Source organism: Stegostoma tigrinum, chromosome 18, assembly GCF_030684315.1.
Source record: "Stegostoma tigrinum isolate sSteTig4 chromosome 18, sSteTig4.hap1, whole genome shotgun sequence".
NCBI lineage: Eukaryota > Metazoa > Chordata > Chondrichthyes > Orectolobiformes > Stegostomatidae > Stegostoma > Stegostoma tigrinum.
In genome coordinates, this window is record NC_081371.1 from 28,348,676 (window position 1) to 28,364,858 (window position 16,183).

The following is a 16,183-nucleotide window of genomic DNA, read 5'->3' on the forward strand; positions in this document are numbered from 1 at the left end:
CAACTCCCTACCACCTTCTCAAAAGAGAACCATAGATGGGCAATAAATGCTGGCCCAGCCAGCAGCACCCACACACCCCACGAATAAACTTGCAAAAAAAATTAAAGGATAGGTGTGTGAAAAATGGAAATTAAACAGTGAGCAGAAGGAGTTCTGAGGTTCAGAACAAAAGAGACATTAGTGACAATAACTTATATAGTGCCTTGGATATTTATTCATAATTTGTTTGTTTCAGTGCTATTATTATCCATCTCTAATTGCCCCCGAGGATGGTGGAGAGCCAGTTACAAACTAAGTGGTGTAGAAGGCCATTTCAGAGTGCAGTGACCTGCATTAGTTTGGGTCTGGAAACTCAGGCCAGAACAGGTTAAAGATGTCTTGACAGAGTGAACCAGATGGGTTTTTACAACAGTCCAATAGCTTCATGATTAATATTAAAATAAGACAAGCACTTTAAGTTCAGATTTCATAATTAATTACAAATTCCATCCAGCTGATGGGATTGGAACTCTCATCTTTGAAGGATTTGTCTGGGCCCCTGTGATCATGGCAAAATATCACTATTTGTGATATTCTGCTATCATAGTAATTCAGACCTTATGGGATCATCAAACATCTTTGAAAGGCTAGAATGACAGGTAGTATTGAATTAAGTGTCATGATGCTTCTAGATGCTCTGTAGCAATTAAATAATATTTATGTTTTCAAGTAAGGTGATTAGAAACAAAATATTGCAGATGTTAGAGATCTGAAACTATGAGGTCAGATCTTCAATACCAGGGCAGAGTCAATGGACTTGAAACACTAACTATATTTCTCTCCACAAATACTGTCTGCCCTGAATTTCCCCAGCACTTGTTTTTATTAAAAAGTAATTACAAGCATTTGTTTGCAAAGCATAATGTATAACACCATAAATAGGTGTAAAAATGACTTTCAAGCCTCAATTTATTAAAATGACACTTGTAACATCCTGTCCAACACAATCTTTATACATGTTTAACTTGGGCCACACACTTTTCCTTCTTTTTGCAAAATGTCAGCTTTCAGCCTCAGTTCTTTAAATCTACCAGTTTGTAACCTTCCCATGGCCATAAATTTTACTAAATTTGGTCAACCTTTAAAATTTTAGGCCTGGACAATTAGTAGACACCTGACCCATAGCCTCCAAGTTTTGAACGTTTGAGCTGCGACAGGCAGAGGTAGAAGAATTAAAAATGGAATCATTTTCTGTGTCAGTGCTTTTTCTTTAAACTTGTGTGAATACAACTTTGTTAAAATCTAACATTTAAAATATAATGAATTCTGCCAAAATTCTTCTGTCAAAACAATCCTGTTCTGAATTTTGTTCTTTTTAATATCCAGAGAGGCTTTCATCACATTGCACATTTTTTCCGCACCACCAAATCACCTATGTTATTTTTCTCCTTTATCCTCCACCAGTAAGTAACATGTGTTTTGATCTTTTTGGCTCAGAGGTAGGGACACTACCACTGGGATGCCACAAGGGATCTCAGTTTCCTCCGACAGAGGTCATTAAACAACCCATCCAGACATGTTATGACAGATCTTAGCAGCACAAAAGCTGACATTTCGGACCTCGACCCAAAGGCTGCTTGGCCTGCTGTGTTCATCCAGCTCCACACTTTGTTATCTCGGATTCTCCAGCATCTGCAGTTCCCATTATCTCTCTATGTTATGGCACATCTCTGGATTTGAACAGATGTATTCTGGTCCAGAGGTAGGGATACTACCACTGCATCACAAGAGTCCCTTCTTGGGCTGCAAATGCAGTCCTCCACTACTACAAAATTTGCAGCTGATTATCCTGCTTTTGGAGGCATCACAGGCATCAGACCATCTAAAGTGCAATGAGCTAGCCTCATCCACAGAGAATCACCTTTGTAATCATGCTCTCTCCATTTTGCTCTTGCTCTCCTCTCTTTTGCCATGAGTTGATAGGGATAGGGTCTGGGGAGAAACAGTTCTCTGTCATACATACTGTTAATGCTACTAAACTGTATCCAGGTTTGTTACTGATCCTTTTCAGTGCCGTCACATGAAAGTAAGACTTCATGTAATTTTGTGTAAAAGTTATTTTTTAACAACTGTTATTTGAACTTTTAGATTTAATAAAAGCTGTTTTACAAATCATAAGAGGAAGACTGTAATCTCCAGAAATAGCAAAAGAGCTATTTAAAAAGTTGTTGAAACTAATGAAAACTAACCTAAGATCATCCAAATTTGCTTTAACCAGATACTCAGTGCTTAAAATAGTTGAGGCGCTATGGATCACATTGTTTAAAAAGTTTTGTGAGTATAGTGCCCAGTGATTTTTTTAGAAAAAGCACGAGAAGTACAGGTTTATTAATGCATTTTATAATATTTATTATACATGCATGGGATACAGTGTAATTACCAAATGTCGTGTTTCAAACTATTTTAAAATCCACAAACTGAAACTAATTTATTTTGTAAAACATAAATGACTGTATTACGTATTGCAAACTTTTGCAGGTGAAGGAATTTTAGTAATGCTATGAATGCTACAGTACGCCTCTTAAGTTAATCCATATTTTTCTATAAACATTTTTTACATACTTCTGTTTTTGAAATAACAACAAAAAGTGCAATTTAAGAAGAACTGAGAGATTAGACTTGAAAATTAGATTGAAGTGCAAGTGCTTTATGCATTGAGGAAATTTACACAGGCTAGACTCGATTGGTAGCACAACAGTTAGGAGAACACGATCGCAACTTTGAGACAAGCTTTGAAACGTTACACCTAAAAGGCTATACTTGGGCTGCAATTTCATTTTTGTCAAAGACAGACTTAAGAATGAAAATAAAGATCACTTTATGTTTCAAATTTGACTTACAAACTGTTACTTAACTAAATTTTTGGTCCTGAATGGGGAGATTTTGAAGCCAACATGGAAATGGAACAGTAATTCCCTAATGATAGTGGGGAAATACTGGCTGCCTAGTTCCTGTTATAATTCTTCCGCCTAGGCAAAATCAACAGGTTGGTCCACACTTGCTGCTGATATGCTCAATCAAGAGAAACAACTAGTGACTGAAGGTGCAGAAAGCAGTTAGGTAAGCTGGAATGAGATAGTCAGAGAAATGGAAAGACCAAAGGTCAGCAGACCAGGGGAAGGATGGGTTTAGCCAAGTTCTGGGGATGGGGATTCACGACTGAAGACCAGGAACAAAGATGTAGCCATCAAAAATAAAAATTAGGCTGTGATATACACTACTCAGTTTGCTATTGTGTGTATTGGGCATTGTGCACCTTTTGGGATTGTATCCACAAGCACACGTTTCAAACCTCATGACTAATGAGTTAAACATGGCTCATGTTGTCTGTCCATTACCTGCCTCCTGAATGCTAATAAGGCCTGGTCTTCAAAATTAGCTAGCCTTCTATCAGACTATCAAGTGGCTAACAGCTTGACAGCTGGACATCCAGCATTTGTGCTGCAGGAAAAACTACTCCAACCTTTATATAAACAGGAAATTAGTGATGCAAGCAATAAAAGATATAGCAGTAACATGCTGCAGAGGAGTTTTTGTTTATTCATTCACTGGATGATAAGGCAGCATTTATTGCCCATCCCTAATTGCCAGAGAGTAGTTCGGAGTCAACCAAATTGTTATGTTTCTGGAGTCACATGCAGGTCAGACCAGATAAAGATGGCAGTTTCATAGAATCACAGAATCCCTACAGTGTGGAAACAGACCCTTTCATCCAACAAGTCCACACCAACCCTCAGAGCATCCCACCCAGACCCAATCCCCTTGAGCCACCAAATCTACACATCGATGAACTACGGGCAATTTAGCAAGGCTAATCCACCTACCCTGCACATCTTTGGACTGTGGGAGGAAACCAGAGCACCTGGAGGAAACCCTTGCAGATCCTTCCCTGGAATTTTCCAACAATTGACAGTGGGTTCATGGTCATCTTTAGATTCCTAATTCCAGACATTTTATTGAATTTGAATTCCACCATCTGCCATGGCAGGATTTGAACCTGGGTCCCCAGGACGTTATCTGGGTCTCAGGGTTAACAGTCCAGCAATAATACCACTAGGCCATTGCTGCTCCTGTGCCCTGTGTGTACAAGATGGTTCCTTTTCATATTGATCCAGAGAACTGGACATCCTAGACTGGGTATTGTACAATGAGAATGGGATTTATTCCCAATCTAGTTATGCAAGGCCTCTGAGGGGGTTGTGTGTTTGTGTACATGTGTGTGTGCATGCACATGAAAATGAGGAGGGGGAGGTGGAACAGAAAAAATATGATAGAATTTTTCATTAAGAAAGGTGGAGAGTGATGTACTTGATTCTGAGACTAGGGTCCTGAATCTAAATAATATTACTATGCTGATAAGGCAAGAGTTAGCTATGATAAATTGGTGAATATTTATTTAAGGGATAATAGTGGGTAGACAACGGCAAACACTTAAAGAATGCAGGAGAAAATGCAACAATTGTTTATTCTTGTCTGACACAAAACTGAATGTGAAAGGTGATTAACAAGTGAAATTTAAGAAATTACATTCAAGGAAAAGGCATACAAATTGGCCAGGAAAGGCAGTAAAGGCAGTGAACCTGAGGATTGGGAGCAGTTTAGATTTCTGCAGAGGAGTTGGGTGGGTAAAACAGTGTGTGAGTGAGCGTGCAGTAACAAACCTTTGAAGCTTCTACAATCAGTCTATCGGTTTGTATGGGATGAGAAAAATATTAGTGGAGACAAATGCAGGTCGCCTACAGTTAGAAACTGGGTAAGTTATGAGGAGGAACAAATATGGCAAACCAATTAAATGCATATTTCAGCTGTCTTTAGTAAAGGGCAACAAAAAAAATCCCATAAGTCTTCACAGGGTCTGGTAGTGGGACGAACTGAAGGAAATCGGTATTACTAGGGAAATGGCATTGGGAAACTTATGGGATCAAAGGTCAGTAAATGCCCAGAATTCGATAATCTACACTGCAGAATGCTCAAGGAAGTGAGCGTAGAAATAGTGATTGCATTGGTGATCGTCTTTCAAGATTCTACAGACTCTTGAATTGTTCCTATGGATTTATTATTTAAAAAAAACTGTTGAGAGAAACCAGGAAGTTATAGACTGGTTAGCCTGACATTAGTAGTACGGAAAAAGCTGAAGTCAATTACAAAATATTTTAATAGCAGTGCACTTGGAAAACTGACAGAATTGGACAGTCACCATGGATTTCTGAAAGGAAAACCATGCTTGTCAAATCTACTGAATATTTTGAACTATGTAACTAGTAGAGTGGATAAATGTGAAGCCAGTCGACGCTATTTACTTGGACTTTCAGAAGCCAGTATAACAGATTAGAATATAAAATTAAAGTGCATGGAATTGGAGAAATGTACTGATTTAGATAGAGAATAGGTTGGCAGAGAGGAAACAAAGCTGAAATAAGTAAGTTCCCCTCTCCTCCCCACCCCACCCAACCTGTTTGGCAGCCATTGTCTACAGGGGATTAGTATTCGGACACTAGCTTTTCATAATATCTATTCATGATTTAGAAGAGGGAACTAAGTGTGATATCTCCAAATTTGCAGATGACATAAAGCTTGGTGGGAGGGTGAGCTGTGGGGAGGATGCAGAGATGTTTCATTGCTATTTCAACAAGTGGAGTGAGTGATCAAATGCATGCATTTGAAGTATATTATGGATAATATGTAAGTTTATTCACTTTGGTGGCCAAAACAGGAAGGCAGATTTAATAACTGAATGGTGACCCTTTGGGAAAGGGGGAGGTACAACAAAACCCAAGTTGTTGTTCACCATTTGCTGAAAGTAAGCATGCATGTGCAGCATATAGTGAAGAAGACAAATGGTACGTTGTCCTTTATAGTGAGATAATGTGAATACAGGAGCAGGGGTGTGTTGCTGCCGTTGTACAAGAGCCTTGATGTGACCACATCTAGTGTAATGTATGCAGTTTTGGTTTCCACATGTGAGCAAGGGATACTCTGGCTATGGAGGGATGGCAATGAAGGCTTACCAGAATTGTTCATGTCATAACAAGACTGAAGAAAGGAGAGTGGATTGGTTAGGATTATATTCACTGGAATGAAAGAACAATGAGGGTTAAGAGAAACCTATAAAATTCTAACAGGACTGGTCAGAGTAAAACACAAGAAGGATGGATGTTCCCAATGACTGGGGAATCCAGAACCAGAGATCACACACTGGGAATACAGGGCAGGCCATTTTAAGGCTGAGATAAGGAGAATTTTCTTCACCCAGAATGTGGAGAGCCTGCAGAATTTACTACCACAGAAAACAGTTGCGGATAAAACACTGGATGTTTAAGGAAGGATTTAGATTAATTCTTAGGTTTAAAGGGTTCAAAGGGCATGGAAGAAAGCTGAAACAGATATGAGTTGAATGATGAGCGATGATCATACTGAATAGCAGAGCAGGCTTGAATAGCCTACTTCTGCTTCTATTTTCTATTTGATTTTTAGGGAAATAACAAAATTAGAAAACATGCAAATCGCATTTTGTATCAAAGTATGATGTACAAGTGGTTCAAATTTTCCTAATGAAAATGCCAAAGTAAGTATTCAAAAATACAAGAGGCCCCTGTCCTTTACAAAAAGGAACATACAAACATTAATCATGTCAAAGGCCAAATCAGTTACTAGAATAACAAATTACAATGTAGTTAATGACAGGATGTGTTACAGAAAATGTTATGATGCCAGTGTTTTTATTTGATGGATCATAAAATGAATAACAAGGTACATGTCAACACTCCATCATCAATTCCAATGACACCTGTCAATTATCACTAAAATAAAATGTAAGTTGTTACTTATACATTTTGTAATTAGTAAGGGGATCAAAGGTTACATTGAGATGGGGGGGAATGGGGTTGAGAAACAATCATCCATGATTGAATGGCAGAGCAGACTTGGTAGGCCAAATGGTCTACTTCTGCTCCTGTAGTATTATAATAGGGGAAAAAATCTCATCCTATGCTGCGAATAATACACTTTAGGATGTCATAAAAGGAAGATACGTCCAGGAACTTGGGAAATAATTCCAAAATAAGTCTAGGAGGTTGATGGCCTGGCTACTAGCACAGTATGTGAGCGTTTGCAGTTGTAGTTGTCTGCAGGTAAATGGAAAGATTCATGCAGAGAAGAGGTCAAAACAGGAAAGTATGAACAGAAGCCTGAAGACATGGGTAAACATTTGAATTTTGAAACTCTGGGAATTAGAGGTTCAGCAAGTGTGGTAGAAACAGCATTAGAGTTTTCACTGAGCTAGAGCTTACACAGTGTGGAAGATTGGAAGCCAGCAACAACAGCACCTCAAGTTCTTTGCCATTAAGAGACCCAACCCAAGGTGCCATAACCTCCATCATGGGCAGGGCAAGGATGCAGTTCCTTACTCCACACCACGTGAAAAAGGGAACGAACTCTGTGTGGTTTGCACCAATGTAATCCCAATCCAAATAATCAAGGCACCACCAACTGAGCTCTCGCTGACAATATAGGGAACATATGTTAGATGCATGAGTGGGCCGTTCGGTCCCTATAGCCTTCTCTGCCATACAATAAGATCACTGCTGATCGGACTGTAACCTCCATTTACATTTCCGCTTACTGCCGTTTCAACTCCCTGCTTCGCCAGAATCTATTTGCCTCTGCTTTAAAAATATTCAGACTCTGATACACTGCCTTTTCTGGAAGGAGGCACAAGGTCTCGCAACCTCAGGGCGGAGGCTGACAACATTCTCTGGTCTTTCCAGTGTTTCGCTGGACAAAGTTAAATCCTGTTCATTGCAGCCAGACTAAACAAAAACAGCAGCATCAGAGAAAGAGGGAGAGACAGAACTTGCTGTACGCTTGCTCTGCTTTGAAATATTCTCTGTCAAAGTACAGCACGTAGATGCGAATTGAATTTAAATTATAATTTAAATGTGGAAAGAGTGGACAGAACCAGTAATGATAGAGAAATCACCATGTACCTGTGATGCGGGTTTGTTTCCTTCTCTTGGACTCAGGGTTCAGTTGAGCTTTGAATAGCTTACTCTGGGGCACTGCCTGCTCACAGCTCCTCCTGTCCACCACAGGCTCCTGAACCCCACACGCGTGTTTCCCTTTGCTGATAACACGGCTCCTGTAAAAAGCTGGAACATCGTGGCATTTCAATTCTTCCCATTCAAGGGTCCCTTCCGACGGAACTTCCCGACCGAAGTCATAGTTCCATTTTTGTCCGGCAGCTTCAATATTGGCCCGCAGTAAATGCTGAAAATCTTGCTGTAGCTGCTCGTGATCAACGGGGCCGAATAAGTTTCTCCGAACGTGGTCCACTTTGCTCTTTCGATGGAATTCCAGTTTCCCTCCTTCAGAATGTCCACCCACCATGGTGTTCCTGCATCAAAAAAGGCAATCTAACTCAGAACTCGTGCATCACAAAAAGAAAATAACGCCCCATATGTTACCCGTTCTTTTACACTCCATTTCAGAAATCCATGAGAATGTGCGGTTATTGCACTGAACACTACTCCAGAAATTCACTGCAAACTGGAAAGTTTGTACGGAACTTTCAGCCTCAGTGTGTCAGAGCCCGAGGTTACAGTGAGAGAGGGATTTCACTGAAGTGATCTTGTTTATTTATTACGGATAAACCTGCACCTACAATGAACAAGGATCTTCTAGCTTTTTTTAAAAAAAGGAAATCTCAAAGCGCCTTCAGTGCCAGTTGTTTTGTTGGGAGCAGTGTTCTGACTGGGCTCAGACACCTCCCCATGTCACAGCTGCCTGCCTGTCAGTTGCCTCCTCCGAGCAGCATTTCCCCGCCAGCGGGTCAGTGGCGGGCGCTAAGTGCTATCAACTGAAGGTTGTGCAACAATCACATTCCACATAGACACACCGCAGCCAGCGTTTCCCGTTACAAACACCAGCCTACAAGTGACGCACGAAGCGTTCCTCCCTGTGCTGACTTTCATAAAGAATCCTAGATGTGCCCAATTCAGGAGACACTGACACGCGGAAGGGGTGTCTGTGAAAAGCGGCTGGCAGGGTAAGCCAGGCGCTCGGTGACTGACAGGCTAAACACAAACAGACCCCCTAACCACGCTTGACTGCAGCCACAACCTGAACTGGAAACTCAAACTCCGAGCCCATGCCTGCCCTCCATTTGTCCTCTTCATTTGCTCATTATTGGACACGGCATTGATCATTCCACCGCTGAATGCAATGCTTCTCGCCCGTCCGAAAGGGGCATCAGACATTCCCTGAAAGCAATTATCCTTCAGATAATTATAATTATAAATATCCTTCAGAAATCGCATCGGCGATTCTGTCTCGAAAGACACCAAGTAAATTTGAACGACGTTTAAAGTTCGCCTCAACGTTCATGAGGTTTCCCAACGAACTACGGTATTACTTTGTTGAACAATTCTGTTTGTCGGTAAATCACAAGTATTTTTACGATAATGTCCACAGGCTCGGTGCTTGGACTCGCAGAACTGGATTGAAACCCAGCTGCCTCCGGCCAGCTCCACATTTCTCATCCGAGCACATCAACGACACATCAGACTGGCGCTTCAATCCATTCTGCAGGCGGCAATACATCAGCACATCGCCACTGCAAAATGTGCAGGACCAAGTTGGGCGCAGAAGCACCACTGACATTTCTGGTCTCCAGAAAGATATGTCAGAGGGTGGAGAAAAAGCGATGAGGGAATGCACTGATAACGGAAAGATCAGTGTGAAATGAATTTGCATCTATAAACTGTGACCCTTAATACATGCTCCACAGCCTTTTAGTTTGGACGTATATATTATTGATGCGTTATTATGTTTAAAAAGCTCAACCCAGGTCAAAGAAACCAACTTGATTGGCACCCCATCCACCATTTTAAAGACCCTGCTCATCACTGGATGAACACTTGCTCTGTCATAACATTCAAGGCTAACAGCCAAGTGCTGTGAAGTAGGACTAGTGCATATAGGTCAGCACAGACTCCATGGGCCAAAGGGCCTCTTCAGTGCTGAATTACTCTATGATTCTGATCACTGTGGCAATACTGTACACCATGTATCACTGTGACAGTGATATGCACCATCTTCAAAACAGATTGCACAACTCATTAAAGCCTTCCCAACATCAGCTGGGTGGCAGCATCCTCTACCATGCAGAAGGACAAGGGGAATAGGTGCATAGAAACATCATCATGCGCACAATCCCTTCCAAGTCTCACACAACCTATTGCCATTCTTCCATTGTAGCTGCATCAAAAATCTTAAGAGCTAATAGGAAGGGTGTACCTGGCGCAGCCAACATCCAGTGAAAGACTTTTTAGACTATAACTATTCTATAAATGAATAAAACAATATGGGACACAGTTTATGTGCAGAAAGATCTTAGAGACTTCAATGAAACAAATCAGTTTTTGTGTTGTTTGTTTAAAGATATATTTTGGCCACAGCAGTTGCAAAACTTGATTGATGATTTTCTTTGATTAGTGCTAGGGCATCTTTAGCATTTTAAAAAAATACCTGTTTGGATATGTTGTGACACACCTCCATGGTAGGCAGGACGTGATTCTGGACATTCTAGCCCAGAGGCAGAAACTCTACTGCATGACAAGACGACCACCCATTCAACCCGAGACAACATCCCAGCTAAAAGAATTGCAGTGTGCGACTTTCACCTGACAGTATTGATTTTTAATCAATCTGTGCAGATGTGTTTGAACATTTCTGGAGCAGGTGGGACTTAAAACTGGGCCTCTTGGCTCAAAGACAAGGACACTACCACAACATCACAAGTGTCCCTATAGATCTGAGACAGCATCACATCTGAAAAAACTTTGCAGTACACCCCCATGATCTTCACCTGACAGTTTAAATTATGAGTTAAATCAATTTACCAAGGTAATCTGATGAAATCTAGGCTAGAATCATGTAGGAGCTGCCAAAGATAATGGAAGAGTTTCAATTTTGCCACTCTGAACATTACTGAATTTTTTTTCCAAACAGGTAATACTATTGACCAGGCAACTGGAAGTGCAACAGCACTGGTGGAGACTACGAGGTACACGAGCTTCATGGTTTCAACATGAATAGATTCAATACTCTGAGACAATACCAGCAAAAACTCATGCGTAAATAGTTACAACAGACAGGGAATGGCACTTTGAGTTGCACTAAAGATGTGGCTATAGGAGAAGACTCATTTTGGGAGATTACATAGCTGAATTCTTTTGTTCCCACTGAGGTCAGGGAAGAGGCAGAATTGGGATTGAAAAATGAGGATGAGTTGGCATGCTCATTTCCCAGTGCTGTTCCAGGCTTTGGAAGAACTCTTTGCCACCACAAAGTGAGCAACTAGTTTGGTACACCAGGAGGCAGTTTACAGTTCGGGGACAAGGGCAATTTGCCTACAGGCAGGCACCCAACATAAGGCCAAGGTGCTAGCATTCTATAACAGCCTTCAGGCCCACCCCTGCCTGCTTAGGTGGGTATGCAGCAAAAAGGTTGCTCCCTAGAGGGACTTTCCCCCTTAACAAAAGTAAAACAGCCAGATCTCCACTTTGTGGAACGTTTGTGGCCTAGAGGCACGTTCCTGTTGGAGAAACCCCTCTTTTATTTGTTCCTCATTGCATATGAGTGTTCCTATGCAATAAGCTACACAAAATGGAAGGGATTATCACAAAGTCTTTGTCAAATGTAAGGGCTGATTAGGGACAGTCAACATGGCTTTGGGCATGGAAACAGTAACTTGATTGAGTTTTTTGAAGAAATGACAAAGAAGACTGATGAAGGCAGAGAAGTGGACATTGTCTATATAGATAACAAAATGTGAAGCTGGATGAACACGGCAGGCCAAGCAGCATCTCAGGAGCACAAAAGCTAACGTTTCGGGCCTAGACCCTTCATCAGAGAGGGGGATGGGGAGAGGGTTCTGAAATAAATAGGGAGAGAGGGAGAGGCGGACCGAAGATGGATAGAGGAGAAGATAGGTGAAGAAGAGAGCATAGGTGGGGAGGGAATAGGTCAGTCCGGGGAGGACAGACAGGTCAAGGAGGTGGGATGAGATTGGTAGGTGGGAAATAGAGGTGCGGCTGAGGTGGGAGGAGGAGATAGGTGAGAGGAAGAACAGGTTAGGGAGGCGGGGATGAGCTGGGCTGGTTTTGGGATGCAGTGGGGGGAGGGGACGAGCTGGGCTGGTTTTGGGTTGCAATGGGGGAGGAGGAGATTATGAAGCTTGTGAAGTCCACATTGATACCATTGGGCTGCAGGGTTCCCAAACGGAATATGAGTTGCTGTTCCTGCAACCTTCGGGTGGCATCATTGTGGCACTGCAGGAGGCCCATGATGGACATGTCGTCTAAGGAATGGGAGGGGGAGTTAGAATGGTTCGCGACTGGGAGGTGCAGTTGTTTATTGCGAACCCAGTGGAGGTGTTCTGCAAAGTAGTCCCCAAGCCTCCGCTTGGTTTCCCCAATGTAGAGGGAACCACATCGGGTACAGTGGATCCAGTATACTGATTTGGCAGATGTGCAGGTGGACATCTGCTTGATATGGAAAGTCATCTTGGGGCCTGGGATGGGGGTGAGGGGGTAGGTGTAGGGGCAAGCGTGGCACTTCCTGTGGTTGCAGGGGAAGATGCAGTGTGTGGTGGGGTTGGAGGGGAGTGTGGAGCGGACAAGGGAGTCACAGAGAGAGTGGTGTCTCCGGAAGGCAGACAAGAGTGGGGATGGAAAAATGTCTTGGGTGGTGGGGTTGGATTGTAGATAGACTTCAGCAAGGCATTCAACAAGGTTCCGCATGGCAGATTGGTTAGCAAGGTTAGATCACATGGAATCTTGGACAGCTAGCCATTTGGATACAAAACTGGCTTGAAGATAGGAGACACATGGTGGCAGTGAAGGGCTGTTTTTCAGATTGGAGGTCTGTGACCAGAAGTGTGCCACAAGGATTGGTCCTGGGTCCACTGCTTTTTATCATTTAGACAAATGATTTGGATGTGAATACAGGAGGAATGGCTCATAAGTTTGCAGATGACACCAAAATTGGTGGTTTACTGGTCAGTGAAGAAGGTTATCTCAGAGTAAATTGGGACCTTGATCAGATGGGCTAATGGGTCAAGGAGTGGAAAATGGAGTTCAATTTAGGTAAATGTGAGATGGTGCATTTTGTTAAGGCAAACCAGGGCAGCACTTATACACTTAATGGTAGGGTCCTGGCAGGTGTTGCTGAACAATGGGACCTTGGGGTGCAAGTTCATAATTCCTTGAAGGTGAAGTCACAGGTACCGATGAAGGCATTCGGTAGGCTTGCCTTTGTTGGTCAGTGCATTGAGTATAGGAGTTGGGAGGTCTGTTATGGTTGTACGGGACATTGATTAGGCCATATTTGGAACACTGCATTCAATTCTGGTCTCCCTGCTATAGGAAAGGTATTGTTAATGGTACCAAAAAGATTTATAAAAATGTTGCCAGGGTTGGCGTGTTTAAGCTACAGGGAGAGGCTGAATAGGCTGGGGCAATTTTCCCTGGAATATCATAGGCTGAGGGATGACCTTATGGAGATTTACGAAATCATGATGGGCATGGATAGAGTGAATAGCAAAGGTCTTTTTCACAGGGTAGGGGAGTCCAAAACTAGAGGATGTAGATCATAGAATCCCTACACTGTGGAAACAGGCCCTTTGGCCCAACAAGTCCACACCGACCCTCAGACATCCCACCCAGATCATCCCCTTATAACCCACCTAATTTATTAATCCCTGAACACTATGTGCAATTTAGCCTGGCCAATCTACCTAGCTTGCACATCTTTGGACTGTGGGAGGAAACCAGCGCACCTGGAGGAAATGCAGACACAAGGAGAATGTGCAAACTCCACACAGGCAGTTGCCCAAGGGTGTAATTCAACCCAGGTTCTTGGTACTGTGAGGCAGTAGTGCTAACCACTGAGCCCGTGCTAGGTTTAAGGTAAGAGGGAAAAGATTTAAAAAGGAACCTAAGGGGCAACTTTTTTCTCACAGAGGGTTGTGCACGTATTGCAATGAGCTGCCAGAGGGAGTGATGGACACTGGCACAATTACACCTTTAAAAGGCATCTGGATGGATACATGAATAGGAAGGGTTTGGAGGGATATGGGCCAAATGCTGGCAAATGGGACTAAGTTAATTTGGGGTATCTGGTCAGCAAGGATGAGTTGGACTTAAGGGTCTCTTTCCATGCTGTACATCTCTATGAATCTAATCATGAACTTACAATATCACAACTCAGGCAGTATGAACAAAACATACAGTGAATTACACATCAGTGACTAAAGAGAGATGGCAATAAGTACTGTAAACTACACAAAGTCTAATGGTAATAAAATTAATATCCCCATAAAATAATCTTTAGAACACAGAAGTGTTAACTGCAGAGCTAACGGTATTAACAGATGACAACTGCATGACAATTAATGTTGGAACAATTTATACTGTATACCAATAATAGGGAGCTATACCTGTAATGCATATGGCACATTCTTCCACGGACCCATGCTACAAGCAGACTTGTATATGCAGCTTACCGGAAAATTGTAGATTCTGTCACATCGTGGGAATAGTGGGCAGAAAAAAACGTACGCAACGTTTCTTTGAAATTTTAGTGAGCCATTTGTCTTATTGGGCCTACAACTGCTTTCGTTCAATAGCCCTGAAATTCCTGAGGTATCTTCTAATGTAATTCTCAAAGAAATGAATGGTAGAAAATGGCCCATTTCTCTGACGATTACATAAAGATATAGTCGGAGGTCAGGCTGCAGAATTTCTGCATCAACAACAAACCATGTTGGCTCCAAAGATCATTTACAATAGCATTAAGTTCCTGTTCACACCTTTGGAATGCTTGCTTATAATTGAAATTAATTACGAATATGAAATGGGAGTCACGCCCCTTGGGGTGATACTGAGTTCCAGCGTAACCTTTCCGCTGAAAGTCACCGACCTGAAACGTTAACTATTTCTCTCTCCACAGACGCTGCCATAGCAGCTGAATGTACCAGAATTTTTTTTAGTGCAATATACTTCAAATTCACTTTGGAGGCTCCAAAGTGAAAGGCCAACAGTTTTTTTTCTGGGGGCGGAGACTTTTAATGTGATCAAAGTTAACAATCGCGTCAGATCTCATAAAAATGTAAGAAGTGTAACAGCATAACGCCGTGGTCGCTGGAAATTTCAAATAAAAAAAAGACGCTTGAAGAAAGTCAGCGAGTCCGGCGGCATTCGTGGACAGAGAGAAACGGAGTCAACGTTCGAGCGTAATATTAGTCCTTTTGCGGCCCATGTAAAATGGAACGAATGTTTGATTCCCGTAAACGGCTGCAGACACACGTGTATTGTGTACAGCTGTTTCCCGGGCTCGTTCATATATACGCACTAGCGAGCGGCTGCCAGTTTCGTCTCCATTTGTCTTGAAAGCGCCTAGATCTTGAAACAATAATGTTTGTTAAATTAAAAAAAAACCTCGACATCTAGTTAGGATCTTCCGAACAAAACCCACAAAGTCGGTCACGATCATATTTAATTAAGGAGTATGCAAAAAACTGCTTGTACGTTCGCCTTGGCTGCTAATTCTCCCGCCGTACGTAGCTCACAGCAGCGGTCATGCTGTGTTTATTTGTGCCGAATCCTCTTCCACACGTGAATAGACACGTGAGACAGCGCTAGCTCCTGGTACCTGGCTCGAGTCCAGTGTCAATACAGAAGGTCTGTGCGAGTCTACAATCACCAACTCGTTTGCGTTCATGCGCACATTTCGACACTGGATGGGAGTTTTTTTAAACGCACTTCCAGTGCTGTTCCAATGAAGTGTTGCAATTGTTGGCTTGCGGTAATCTGTGTTTGTGTAATGTTCAGTCAGGGCGTGGAACGGCTAGCTAGGCTTGCACTAGCAAGGCTGGCGTGATGCTGATAGTCTCAGCTGAAGTGATTGCCCAAAAGTGAATCCTGTATTGCTGCAGATTCCCAGCGCTGAACGATTGTGATTTGAATGATTTAAAGCTGGCGTTATAAAATTTCCCTTTTCTAAAGAAAGAAGCTTTTCTTAATGTTAATATTATTTGAATAAAATTACTATTTTACAAAATAATTTCTGGCGGGAGTTTACACTT

At 42.2% G+C, this 16,183-nt stretch overlaps 1 protein-coding gene across 3 annotated transcripts in view; it reads right to left on the reverse strand.

Annotated features, from left to right (window-relative positions):
- Positions 1 to 14,839, reverse strand: part of LOC125460676 (cyclin-dependent kinase inhibitor 1B-like) — a 35,486-nt gene extending 20,647 nt beyond the window's left edge. Inside the window, exons 1-2 of one of the 3 annotated variants that reach the window (XM_059652240.1) lie at positions 14,603 to 14,839; positions 8,025 to 8,431 (exon numbers count right to left, since the gene is read on the reverse strand). In XM_059652240.1, coding sequence (XP_059508223.1) covers positions 8,025 to 8,424 — 400 coding nt within the window. In that variant the 5' untranslated portion in view covers positions 8,425 to 8,431; positions 14,603 to 14,839. Of the gene's footprint in view, positions 1 to 8,024; positions 8,432 to 8,698; positions 8,813 to 14,536 lie in introns of those variants that run through there. The other 2 variants (XM_048548365.2, XM_059652241.1) reach the window with 2 other exon arrangements.
- Positions 14,840 to 16,183: the final 1,344 nt, after the last annotated feature.